This window comes from Fusarium proliferatum, assembly GCF_900067095.1.
Source record: "Fusarium proliferatum ET1 genome assembly, contig: FPRO_scaffold007, whole genome shotgun sequence".
In the NCBI taxonomy this organism is placed as follows: Eukaryota; Fungi; Ascomycota; class Sordariomycetes; order Hypocreales; family Nectriaceae; genus Fusarium; species Fusarium proliferatum.
The window spans coordinates 54,611-66,786 of record NW_022194796.1 but is presented as its reverse complement, the minus strand read 5'-3'; the positions used below and the strand labels follow the sequence as shown (position 1 = coordinate 66,786).

Here is a 12,176-nt window from a genome sequence, read left to right as displayed (position 1 = left end):
TTCACCCACGTAGCTTTTCACAATGGTCCAGTACTGTACAAAGGGATCCCAATTGTGCTTCTAGCTCCCTGAACATGGCCGGCTCAACCTCGATGACATCAGGAAAGAAGAGTTCTATGTATGCTTAGATACACCCCTGAGCCATTTCAGCCTGTAGGGTTATTACTGGACGTTGGATTGCCTGTATCTTTGGCTCATCCACAGATTTGTGTGTTTGTCTGTGTGCAAATGGGTACCAGGCCCACGATCCTAAGTTTATTTTGATATCCCACAGTAAGGTTCACTGCTTTCTTGCTCCCCGAGGGTACTCTGATACTTTATCCAAACCAAGGAGGAGCTGGGCAGTTCTTTTTTAGCGTGAAACATTAGCCTCAAGATCTATCAATTCAAACGAAAGAAACCAAGCATCATCGAGAGCACACCTCACAAGAATGCGTTAGGCATGCTGAAATGAGGCTTCCAGCCTTGAGACCGCGCTGCTAAACTTTCTTTACTCTGTCCCCTTGATCGAAATTGCCTAAGTTGTCATTGAGCGCATGCTCGTCTTGATCAAACAACTGACATAGAGAAAATGTGCTCTTCGTCCAATGGCATAATGCTTAGCCTTAGCCATTCTGCTAGAAGTCCTGCAGTCGGATCACTTGATGGCAAGGGAGCCTTCGGAAGTTGCACTGAAACAATTTCCTTTCACATCGTCTTGAGGTTTTCTATGCACCGGCACTCTACTGCAATTAACATAAGTCCTGAAACAATTTCGCTGTTCATCTGGAGTTGCTTGTTGTTGACCACTTAACTATATCGTGATTTGAATTATAGGCTTACAATATTAGACAGTAAGGTATGTACCTACTCAGATATGGAAGTCTTTGTAGGTACTGCCTACTGCAAACCACCTTCGACGAGGTATTTCATATAAGTAAAAAGTCCGTCTTCTCTCACACATATTCTTGATTAGCGCAGTAAATGAAGATGCAATAATCGTCCTCATCTTCGTTAACATCCACATCTCACATAACTAAGATATCATTTTCAGTTTTGTCATACAAAGTTGTGTACTTAGGTACTAGGTATTTTATGAAGAAGAAATGCTGCAAAGGCCAAGGTACCTAGGCACTTTAGGTATTAGCAATCCTAGTAGCCGAGCTGATCCGCACATGTCTTGTCAGTGGCCGGATACGTTAATGAGTCAAGGGAATCGGGATGATGCATCCGAGCCATTGGATCCAACGTGCCTTATCCAGTAGCTTCGGTTAGTACCTATAGCTTGGGAGCTGAATCAGTTCTCGCGACAAGAAAACTTAAGACCCAGGTCCTACTCCGTGGTGACGACAGAAATAGTTAGGTAGCTAGGCTTCGTCAAACTTGGAGGGCCTTCAGGTTTCTTAATTTTGGTCTGGTTGAAAAGGGTTTCTTGCTACGCGATAGCTATTTTGGCATACCGTATTTCGGAAAAGCTTGAAAATCCGCATACTTCGAGCGTTAAAAACCGCTAGAGTCTGGTCTAACTACTTAGGTATGACCTAACTAACTCTTAAGGTACGGACTGCCTAAACTTGGCACTAACCTATTAGACCACCTACCTTAGTAGGTAGGTAGGTAATTGGTGTATTGTTGATGATGCAATGCCCAACTGGCAGCTGGATTTCCAACAGTGGGACGGATTCTAGAGTAAAGCACATATGTATCTACCTGTCTGGCAGGAATGTGAATGTCTAGAAAAACGCTGAAGTTCCATCAGACGGGCTTAAAAGACATCGCGTCGAGTAAAACATTAGAAGCTTAATTGGGAAACGAGGTTCGTGACACCCGTTTGCCCAGGCTCAGCCCATGTTGCGTGTGGATGTTATAAGGCATACCGTGATAGCAGGAGTGCAACCAACAGCTTATATAAATTAAGACATGAAGCTTATACGGTTCTTGGCACCTCGATTACCAGTATTTTCTCAATTTCAACAACGCTCTTGGGTTGTTACTGAAAGTGAAGATGATCACTTGCAAGCTCCCTCACGTTGTGTCGTGGTGATTGACTCGGGGATTTTTTGTAGGCCCGGGAGCCCGATGTTGACCGTGCGCCGGGAATAACAGCTCGGGGTACAAATTTGATGAGCCGATAAAGAGAGCTGGTCAATTGGAGCAAGCTGTGCAAGCCAGCAAGGCGCCTCGTTGCACGCTCGCCTGGAAGGACCGGGTCGAATTGAGGTCTAGACTCTCTATTAGCTCGGACACTTTGGGAAATGGATCGACCAAGAGACAACGGGTCCAGTGCAAATGTATCCAGTACTGAGCCTTGAAAGACCCGGGAGCCGGGATTGTTTAGAGAGCTCTGAAAACAATGGCACTTTGGATATAAGAAAGAAGAATGAAATGTCGTTCTTCATTACTAGAGGTCTCGTATCGAATATCGAGATGTACTAGGAGTACTTTGAAGCCTTACAAGCTTAGCAAGACCACGCTGATGTGCTGCTGGCTTTGAATTCAAGATCATCTGCTCTACTACACCAGCAGTAAAGAAGGGTTGCGATGCATGTACCCTGAACTTTAGTGGAGTTCCAGGCATTACATCATTTTAACGACCCTCGCTTCCCGTTCTTCTGGGAAAATAACATCCCTGTGCTTAACTTACCTTAGTCCCCAGCCCAGCCCAGCCCAGTCCATTTCACAGTCCACTGGAAGGCGTCGAATTATTGGCAGCAGCTTTTTTTTCCCACTCCACGCGTGCAGTCTTGCAAGACTCACACAAGCCCGGCAGTCGCTGATCAACCTCAGGCTGCCTTTGGTCTGCGTCCTCTAAATCCAGGCCTCCATTATTTCCTTTCCTCCCTACCTAGGTAGTACTGACTCAGCGGAGCTGAAAAGGTATTGCCTGACGGCAGACGCCATTATCCCAATCTTTCGGTCTCTCCTTTACCAGATCCCAAACTTTCCCATCGCATCCAGCTCTGCACTCCCACGAACCCGAGAGGTTCCGCGACAGCGTCGACACGTACACGTTCATCGACTACCTGTTTCCAACGATAACTGGTCTTTCGACTACCCCCCTTCCGGTCTCACCTTTACAACATCCTGTGCGCCGCTATTGAGGTTGTATCGATAACACCAAGAGCATCTTGTGATGCGCCTCCACCAAAACGTGCACACGCGACAAACATGGCCAACCCAGTAGGCGAAGAGAACTGGCTTGCCTATCTCGAAGAGATCGTCCGCAACGCCTCCGACCTCGAGCAGCGAGTCAATGCTGTCGAGCATTACAAGCTGGCTGTCGGCTCTGAGCCTGGCAGCTTACGCATCTGGCTTGCCTACTGCAACTACTTCTGGTCCTTGTGGGAAGCAACTCAGGCCCCTACAGGCCATGGCTGGTCTGATGAAGAGCGCATGCTCGGTCGAGAGCTATTTTCTTTCGGCGGCGCTCTCGACTTGTGGCAGCAAGGCTACGAGGCTATTCGCTACCGCCTAGGGGATAGTCATCTTCTCTGGGATCGTTGGATCTCACTGGAGATGGAATTGCTGGCTAAGACGAGAACCCCAGAAGGCATAAAGCGCATCACACATCTTTATCGTGACCGCCTGCTTACTCCCCATCTTACCTGGGACGAAACATCTCAGAACTTCTCTACTTTCCTATCAGAGTATAACCGCGCTGCGTGGGAGGAATCCATGAAGGATGTTACCACCAATGCCCAGGAGACGAAACGACTGATCGCTGCTCGAGACCCCTACGAATCTGCTTTGAAGAAAGCGATGGACGCAGGTGATGTCGAAGCACAGAAAACTGCCTTCACTACGTATCTTGAGTGGGAGATGCTTCAGAGTAAGCGCAGCAACGACAATCCCGAAATTGGGATTGATCTTTGCCGTGGCCTGTACGCACGTGCTCTCACCGGTGCTCTTGCTACAGACCAAAATACCTGGTACGAGTACATCGTTTTTCTATCCTCATCCAACACCGATCTCCAAGCGCCGAGCAGTCTACTCGACGTACTCCGTAGAGCTGTTCAGCACTGTCCCTGGTCCGGCCTTCTCTGGAATAGATACATTATGTGTGCCGAGGAAGCTAAGCGTCCATTCGCTGAGGTTGAGGCCATCAAACATTCTGCAACTAGCGAGGATCAATTACTCAAGGATGGCATGGAGGGCATGATCGAAATGTATGTGGCTTGGTGTGGGTTTCTGAAACGCAATGCTATGGATGCTAGTGCCTCCGACGAGGCTGTTGACGTTGCCGATGTAGGTCTCATCGCGGCTCTGGAGGACGTTTCAGTTGTTGGAAAGCGACTCTATGACAAGGACTTCCAGGGTGACCCCAAGTTTCGACTGGAACGCATCTACATTCAGTATCTCACGGAAAAGAAGGGTGCCGTGGACGAAGCCAGAGCTCAGTGGAACAAGCTGGCAGCCCTGCAGATCCATGCGGATAATCACGACTTTTGGTTCAGGTATTATATGTGGGAGATGCTCATCTTCTCATCAGCCGGCGCCCAAGACAACAGAAGCCCTACACCTTCCTCTGGCGGTGGCACTTATCGAATACCAACACTGGCCACTGCCGTTCTTACCCGAGCTGTTGCTCGCAGAACTATTGACTGGCCAGAGAAAGTTCTGGAGGTGTATATGCAGCATTGCAACGACTACGAAGTGCCACTGCCTCTGCGAAAGGCAGCGGATCGTGTTCATAAGACTGGGAAAGAAGTCAAAAAGCGCAGGGAACGGGAGGAACAAGAGAAGGCTGTGGCCTATGCCGCCTACTACACTGCCCCTGAAACTCTAGAGAAGGGCCAGGGGTCTACATCACCGGGTGGTTCTAAAAGGAAAAGGGATTCTGAAGTTGACACCACAGATGGACCTGAAAACAACAACAAGCGACAAAGGAATGAGCCCAATGGGTTGGTGTCCCAGCAAGCTCTGGCAACTCAACACGACCAGCCCCTAAAGAGAGACAGGGAAAATTCGACCATCCTTGTCTCCAATCTACCGGCCGATGTTGACAAAACCAAGCTTCGACAATACTTCAAAGAGTACGGCCACATCAACAACATAACAGCTTTGGTCCGCGAAGAGAAGACCGATTCCTCGACAGCACTTATCGAATTCAAGTCCCCTGACGAAGCTCAATCCGCCTTGTTGAGAGACGGCAAATACTTCGGCCAGTCACAACTTACTGTAAAGCTAGGGAACAATTTGACCGTTTACGTTGCAAATTATCCTCCTGCTGCTGATCAAAAGTATATTCGCGACCTTTTCAAAGATTGCGGCGAGATCTTGAGCATTAGATTGCCTAGCCTTAAGGTTGATACCCGACGTCGGTTTTGCTATGTCTCGTTCCGAGATCAGGAGGCATCAGCGAAAGCTGTGAAGAAGGATGGCACCGTTCTTGAAGGAGGCCTGAAGCTTCTCGCCAAGTATTCTGACCCTGGTCACAAGAAGGCTCGTGAAGGTGCCCTTGCAGAAGGCAGAGAGATACATATTAGTAATTTGGATCGAACGGCAACCGAGGCGGATTTGAGAGAAGTCTTTTCCAAGTATGGCAATGTCACGCGGGCCAATCTCCCCCGAAACCTGGTGGGTAAGACTAAAGGATTTGCTTTCATTGATTTTGCGACCAAAGAGGAGGCTGAGAAGGCCGTGGCAGAAATGAACAACACCAAGTTCAAGAGCCAGATCCTAGAGGTTTCTCTTTCCAAAGAGTCAAAGATTAAACGCGCTGCAACAACTGTTGTTACGGATACCGCCAGAAGCTCGCCTGCGCCTTTATCACACGATGCTGAGGGTGACGAAGCAATGGAAGACGCACCCGATGAAGCTCAGTCCAAACCCACCGCAGCGGACATCTCAGCAAAGACGATCGCTCTTATGGGCCTACCTGATACTGTGAACGATGCACGAATCCGAGCACTCGTCGAGCCTTTGGGTGCTATTGTGAAGCTAACTGTGCTCCCCGGTAATGGTGGCGCTAAAATCGAGTTTGTCGATGCAGCTACTGCGGGCAAGGCGAGTTTACAGCTCGATAGTATGGACTTTGAGGGTCACAAACTTCGAACGGGCACAATGGATGAACTTCGGCAAGCCAAGGCAGAACGTACCCAGGACCGTATTGTCTACGGTAAAAGGGACAGGGATAGGAGCAAAGGTCAAGAACAGAAACCCAAGGCTGCAGGTAGCTCGTCAACCACTCTCATGCTACCGCCAACTACAATCCGGCGACCAGTGCTCGGGAAACCTGGCCCTCGCCGTGGCCTGGGCTTCAAGCCCAGCGCACCCAGGCCGGCTCAGAACGGCGATTCTGATACCTCGTCAAGGAAGAGCAACGCCGACTTCAAGGCGATGTTCCTTGCCAGTGGACAAGATACGAAGAAAGGAGACGAAGGAGAAAAGTCTGGGTCTGAATCATAAGTGCAGAGTCAGTCGCTGGTTTTGAGTGGTATACTGATGTAGCATAATGTAATTCATTAAACTTCAATGATATCCAGGGGACTAGGGAAGGGAAGGGAGTGTTTATTACATGGCTGTACGAATAAATGCAGTTGTCGAATGCGATTCAATCAAATCAAACCTGGGCTATCATGCGGTCGGGTTCTTTCATTTGGGAATTGCTCAGATGACTTTCCACTGGTCTTCAAAGCCAGCACGGCTATATGCCAATCACTCCCCAAGAAAACCTGGCAAGATAAAATAAGCACCTTTCTCCCAGTATGTGCAACTTGTCTCCCGTTCTGGTTCTGGCATCCTACGACGGCCTTGATACTCAGTTTACACCTAGTCAAACAAGACACCCATAGAAAGTGTATTCTCACCCCTTGCTCATTATGCCCGCGGTAGATCTATCCTGAAAATCTTGTGTGAAGATCCTCTGCCAAACATCAAGCCACTTTTCTTGCTGAGCAGTAGGGAGCTTGCCTGGCTGCTTGAAAGATCTCGTCAAGAGCTCCCGTAAACGTGTTCGGAGGACCTTCATGACTAGCATCGTTTTCCAGTCTGGTACTGCAAAGCGACCGCGGTTTCCATCGAGAACGATGACCCCGGAGTACATCTGGTATGATCTTATCAGTGATGCAGCTATAGAAAAGTTTTTGTGTTCTTACCTCACATCGTACATCGCCACAAAGTAGTGCAATGGCGAATGCTTCCACGGCAGTAGCCTCGTGGGCGTGGTAAACCCTTGTTGAATATTAGCCAGTTCACCTCTTCTGTGTTCGGCAAAACTTACGCTCTGGACTGCATAATATGATAATAAGAAAGCCATCGAAGGTCGTGGCGTCCCCGATTGACAGACGATGGATGGAGACTAATGGACTGACTTGTGCCGATGTTTCTTAGGCCCTTGGACCCGGGCGCGTCTCTCACAAGAATTTTGGGGTAAAAGCTCCAGGCAATAACTGATGCCGAAACAATATCGTTATCGCTGTTGAGGTTGACTCTTCGAGGAATATCATAAAATTGCTGCTGCCTTCGTCCTCTGCCTCCAGAAAACCGAGCTCGGGAAAGGGCTCTTCTTTCGTCTTCAGTGAGAGAAAGAAAGCCAGAGTCGGCGAGAGAAGTAAGGAGTTGTCCTTTGAGGTCTTCGATGTTTGCAAGAGTTTGCTGACTCAAAAAGTTCTTGCGGCAGAACTGGAACTCCTTTCCGCCGCCCCCAGCAGACTGGCATACTCGCTTCCAAGCCAGGTATGCGTTGTAAATAGTGAGAAGATCGGAATCTCCCCGACGGAAAGCCATGCGAGCATTATCTGCCTGAGCGCGCTGTCCAAACGGCGCCGAGAAGGGTGACTTGGAAGATAGGATAGCAGCAGAAGTGATAGCCATGTCCAAACATTTGAAGATAACTCCATACAGAATGAGTTTACCCAAGAATACATCTAAAGGCAACCTGGCTAATTGGTGTCCAAGCGGTGTGAGTTCTTCAGCCTGAGTAAGGGCGCGAACGTCTATAAGAGCATCAACCGCCCGACGGATATTTTTGGCCGAGGGGGGGTCAAGAGCATCGCCAAGTGTCTCCTCGATCCCTCCGATCTTACAGATCTTGACTCGGATCGCCAAGTCTTGCAAAGAAAGTCGAAGCATCTCGGGCGTCTGCTGGTCGCTCATTAACTCATCATGGCGAAATTTGGTGAACATATGAAAGCATAACCCTTCTTGTACACGCCCTGCTCGACCACGCCTTTGCTTTGCGTTGGCACGGGAAATGAAGGTATCAATCAGGCGTGAGAGTTGGCGTCGCTCATCGAAGCGCATCTCACGATGCTTGCCAGTGTCAATGACACAAGTGACGTCGGGAATGGTGATTCCGGTTTCGGCAATGTTGGTGGCAAGAACGATTTTACGAATTCCTGATGGTGGGACAAGGAATGCCGATTCTTGGTCCTCCGTAGCGATGGTTGAATGGAGAGGATAAACAAGCCAGTCTTTGGCAAACCTGGGATCTCCTAGCAGCATGTCGTTCAGTGTGCGAATCTCAGCAATACCTGGCAAAAAGACCAGAATAGCCTTGCTGAAATTCTGCAGATGTTCGTCAATCGCAATTCGAGCTATCAACTGCAGAATGAGATCGAAATCGATACGGTACTCATCAATTTGAGCCAGTGTCGACCGTGTTCTTGCAGTATATCCTAATAGACTCTTGGAAATATCACTCTTAGTGTTTTCTCCGTCACTCTCTGCAGGATCTTCATCCAAGTCAACCATTTTGTCAGGCTCAGAATCCGCAGGTGTATATCCAGTGAGTTCAATGGCATCCTCGAGGTATCTAACCTGCACTGGGAACGTTCTTCCAGGGACATTGAGAACCGGTGCACCGCCAAGGTAAGCGGAGAAACGATCCGCATCAACTGTAGCAGACATAAGAACAACCTTCAAATCCTTGCGTCTTATGAGGAGCTTCTTCAGGACGATCAGAAGAAAGTCGCTGTCAATAGACCGCTCGTGAACTTCATCAAGAACCAGGTGCGTTACTTCCTGCAGATCATTGGAGCCCTCAAGTATTCGCATTACAATACCAGTGGTTGCGTACACCAGCCTTGTTTCCCGCGAGGTATTAGCCTCGAGTCGAATAGAATATCCGACTAGGGATCTATTCGTTCCGAGGTCATTTCTGTTTTCTCCAAGCTCTTCACTGACACGGCGAGCGAGGGAGATCGCAGAGATCCTTCTTGGCTCTGTGCAGTAAACCTTGCAGGGTTTTCCCTGAGAAAGCTGGTGCTCTAGCAAGAAAGACGGAACTTGAGTACTCTTTCCGCTATTGTCCAGTTAGCAAGACCTCAAGAATGTCGTGTTCGAAAACCATACCATCCAGTCTCACCACAAACAATTATCACTTGATTCTCGTCGACAGCAGCCAAGACTTGCTCTCGGAAATTCCACATGGGGAGTTGCATTCGGGATTGCTGAGTTTCGTTAGCGTCATGGCAACCTAGTAACACAGGTTGTTGCTTACCAGCATCATTTGGAACTTGCGCGTGCTCGACTTCTCTGCCCAAATCTTCTGAAAATACTCCCCATTTGCAGCGCTCTGCCTTGATCGATCTTGACCACCGTCATCGCCAGAGTCGTGAGTATGCTTGGCGCCCCGTCCCCGAAACGCGCCTTGAATGATAACACCATCTTCAAGCTCCTGATCATGTCTCTGACGCACCAGAGCTCTTAAGTCCCTCACCACATCTCTGTCTTGCTCGTCAATTTGAGCTTTTCGTGCTTCAGCAAGTTCCGCCCAAACGTCTTTCCAGACATGGGGAAGTCTGATCACTACTTTTTCGTCCTTGGCATTGCCGCTGAAGGTATAAAACAGGGCCGCTGTGGAAATATAAGATTCGGACTGCTTAGCATCTGGTGTTGCAATGTCGGTCATCGTAAAAGTGAATCTATAAGGGTCCGCCACAATATGTATGTCAGATGAGGCCGCTGGTGGCGGCACTTCTTGAGGTTTGGTCCAGGTAATATCCAAGGAATGGCGATTTGCGAACGAAGCATCTGATACAAAAGAGTATAAAATTCTCGCCGAAGAGTCCCTAAGATTCGCGATCAGCACATTTTACGCAATTTGTAGCGACATCAAGTGGGCTTACCTCGAACGGCATGCTTCCTCAAGTGCCCTTCGAGGACTAATGCCAGTCCACTTCCCAAAATCGCGAATAGTAATTCGATTTCCATCGGCTGAGTTTACAATGGTACGGTTTTCGCCTGTGCTTGCGTCAACCTCGTTTTGAGGCAGAGATGCAAATAATCCGCCAATATCATCTTCATCCTCATCTTGCCCCTCGACTAGGACTTCGGCGGCGATACGCTCAGCTTCATCGTTGATGTCATCATTTTCCACTTGCTCATGAGGGGTTCCATCCGCTCTGGCTGGTATCACCTCGGCTTGAGCTTGGTATTCTTGCTTCTCGGCAGCCAGTCGCCTTTCGAGATCAATTCTCTGGACTCTCCACCGTTGCTCGGCTTCATACTTATCGAAAAGAACATCATTTTCGATCTTCCGAATCTTAGCTTCGAGCTTGGCAACAGCAAGTTCCTCGTCCGATTCTGATGTCTTTGAGCTACCTGACTGGTCCTTTCCGCGCTCGTGTTCTAGCAATTTGGCTTTAGTCTCCAGGTATTTTGGAATAAGCTCGTCAGCTTCTATGTCGCTGTCACAAGCTACCACCAGTTTTTTAATAGGTGAAGAACCCTTGACTGATCGAGCGTTGCTCCCAGCTGGCTTGTTTTTACGGCCGTTCCGAGTATCAGCTTGACGAGGAGTACTAGAGCGACTCGGCATTGGACTGTCCTGGGGAGTATCTATTATACATAGTTAGTCTGAGAGGGGCCCAAGATGCTGGGAGACGAACCACCGGTACTTTTGGGGATCGGCTTCGATCTAGGTTCGTAACTGGGCAGTTCTCCAATCTTGCATTCTCTGGCTAGCCAGTCGAGGGCCTCCTCGAGTCCCCAGATAGAATCTCGATTTGTCGATGCGACATTAGGTGCTATGTCGAGGATATATCGTATCGCAGCTGTCACTCGGTCCGAGGGGAATTCTGCGGCGATCAGGGTCTGTTGTAATGTCCAGAGGCGGATGATCATGTCCTCTTCAGGAGGCACCTTCCCAACGCCAGCGTTCTCCGAGGAGGACAGGCTAGAAGCGGCAAATCGATTTTCTGCTTGCACAAGGTCAAGTATGTGATCCATCAAGTCTGGCGGTAGCCATTTGAAACTATTGATCGAATCGGCCTGGCCACGAAGGAGTCGACGGTCAGTATCGAGACGATTACGTTGCCGTTGAGCATCTTTCTTTGTTTTTGCTGCGTGTTTCTCCACGAGCAATTGTAGCTCAGATTCTTCCAACTGCTTCTCAAACTCTTCGGGGCTGAGGGTCGACTCCTGGGTTCCAGCATTGGTGGTCGCATCGCCAGTTGTTGCGGACGAGGATGGAGGGGCATCCTTCTGGGTCGATGGAGGGGCACTTTGGCCTTTGATTGTCACAGGCTTCGATTCAGACTCGGCAACGTCAGGTCTGGGCTTGGAAGCAACCGACGTGGTTGCGAATCCTCGAGCTGGGTTAGCAGCAGGCTTCTTTTTCTTTTTCGCCCCCGCCATTATCGTCAACCGAGGGAAGAAACTGAGAAAGGGTTGAAAAAAGAATAAGCGCTCTCTAGTTTGGGAGTATCATGGCCGAGAGAAATCTGCCAGTGAAACTGAGGATTAGGTTACCCCTGCAATAAAGAGGGTTAGAAAATTCGATTGCAGGTCATTGAGAGCGCCGATCTACAGACGAAGGGTGCAGGAGTGAAGTGATTTGAAGGTGGAGGTTGTGACGCAAGGGCTTTGATCTCCAGTTCTGTGGATCATGCCTGACGGAGGATGTTAGAGAGGAGGGATAGTACCACAGCAATGAAGCTTTGATCAGCTAGAAGAAGGGCCTTGGGGAGAGATTCATGGTCCAGCGGATATACCGCCAGTGCAACGGAATTGCAATCTACCGACCTCCCTTCCCAACTAGTAGGTACCTAGGTAGTGAGTGACAAGATTGTTCCTTGGATCGATTTTCAGATAGATCTGCAAGGTACAGGTGCATTGCTGAACGACTTCTGTGCTGGAGGCTTAGTCACGGAGGCTAGCAATGTATCAGGACAGGCCAGCCTGCGATGCGTCATGCCGGGCCGCGAGAATTTCAGTGGGCTAGAGACTTTCAGGGCTCCAAACCCCACCTAAAT

General features: G+C 49.1%; 2 protein-coding genes across 2 annotated transcripts; one reads left to right on the top strand and one right to left on the bottom strand.

The window, feature by feature from the left end:
- Positions 1-3,147: 3,147 nt before the first annotated feature.
- Positions 3,148-6,387, top strand: FPRO_08165 (uncharacterized protein; the record flags this gene model as incomplete). Its single annotated transcript, XM_031233699.1, has 1 exon — positions 3,148-6,387. One exon carries the CDS (start codon positions 3,148-3,150, stop codon positions 6,385-6,387), a length of 3,240 nt encoding a protein of 1,079 aa, XP_031083510.1.
- Positions 6,388-6,784: 397 nt separating this feature from the next.
- FPRO_08166 (uncharacterized protein) lies at positions 6,785-11,559 on the bottom strand (the record flags this gene model as incomplete). The annotated part of the gene is made up of 7 exons (XM_031233698.1): positions 6,785-7,024; positions 7,077-7,152; positions 7,202-9,223; positions 9,274-9,371; positions 9,422-9,992; positions 10,050-10,761; positions 10,812-11,559. 7 exons carry the CDS (start codon positions 11,557-11,559, stop codon positions 6,785-6,787), a joined length of 4,467 nt encoding a protein of 1,488 aa, XP_031083509.1.
- Positions 11,560-12,176: the final 617 nt, after the last annotated feature.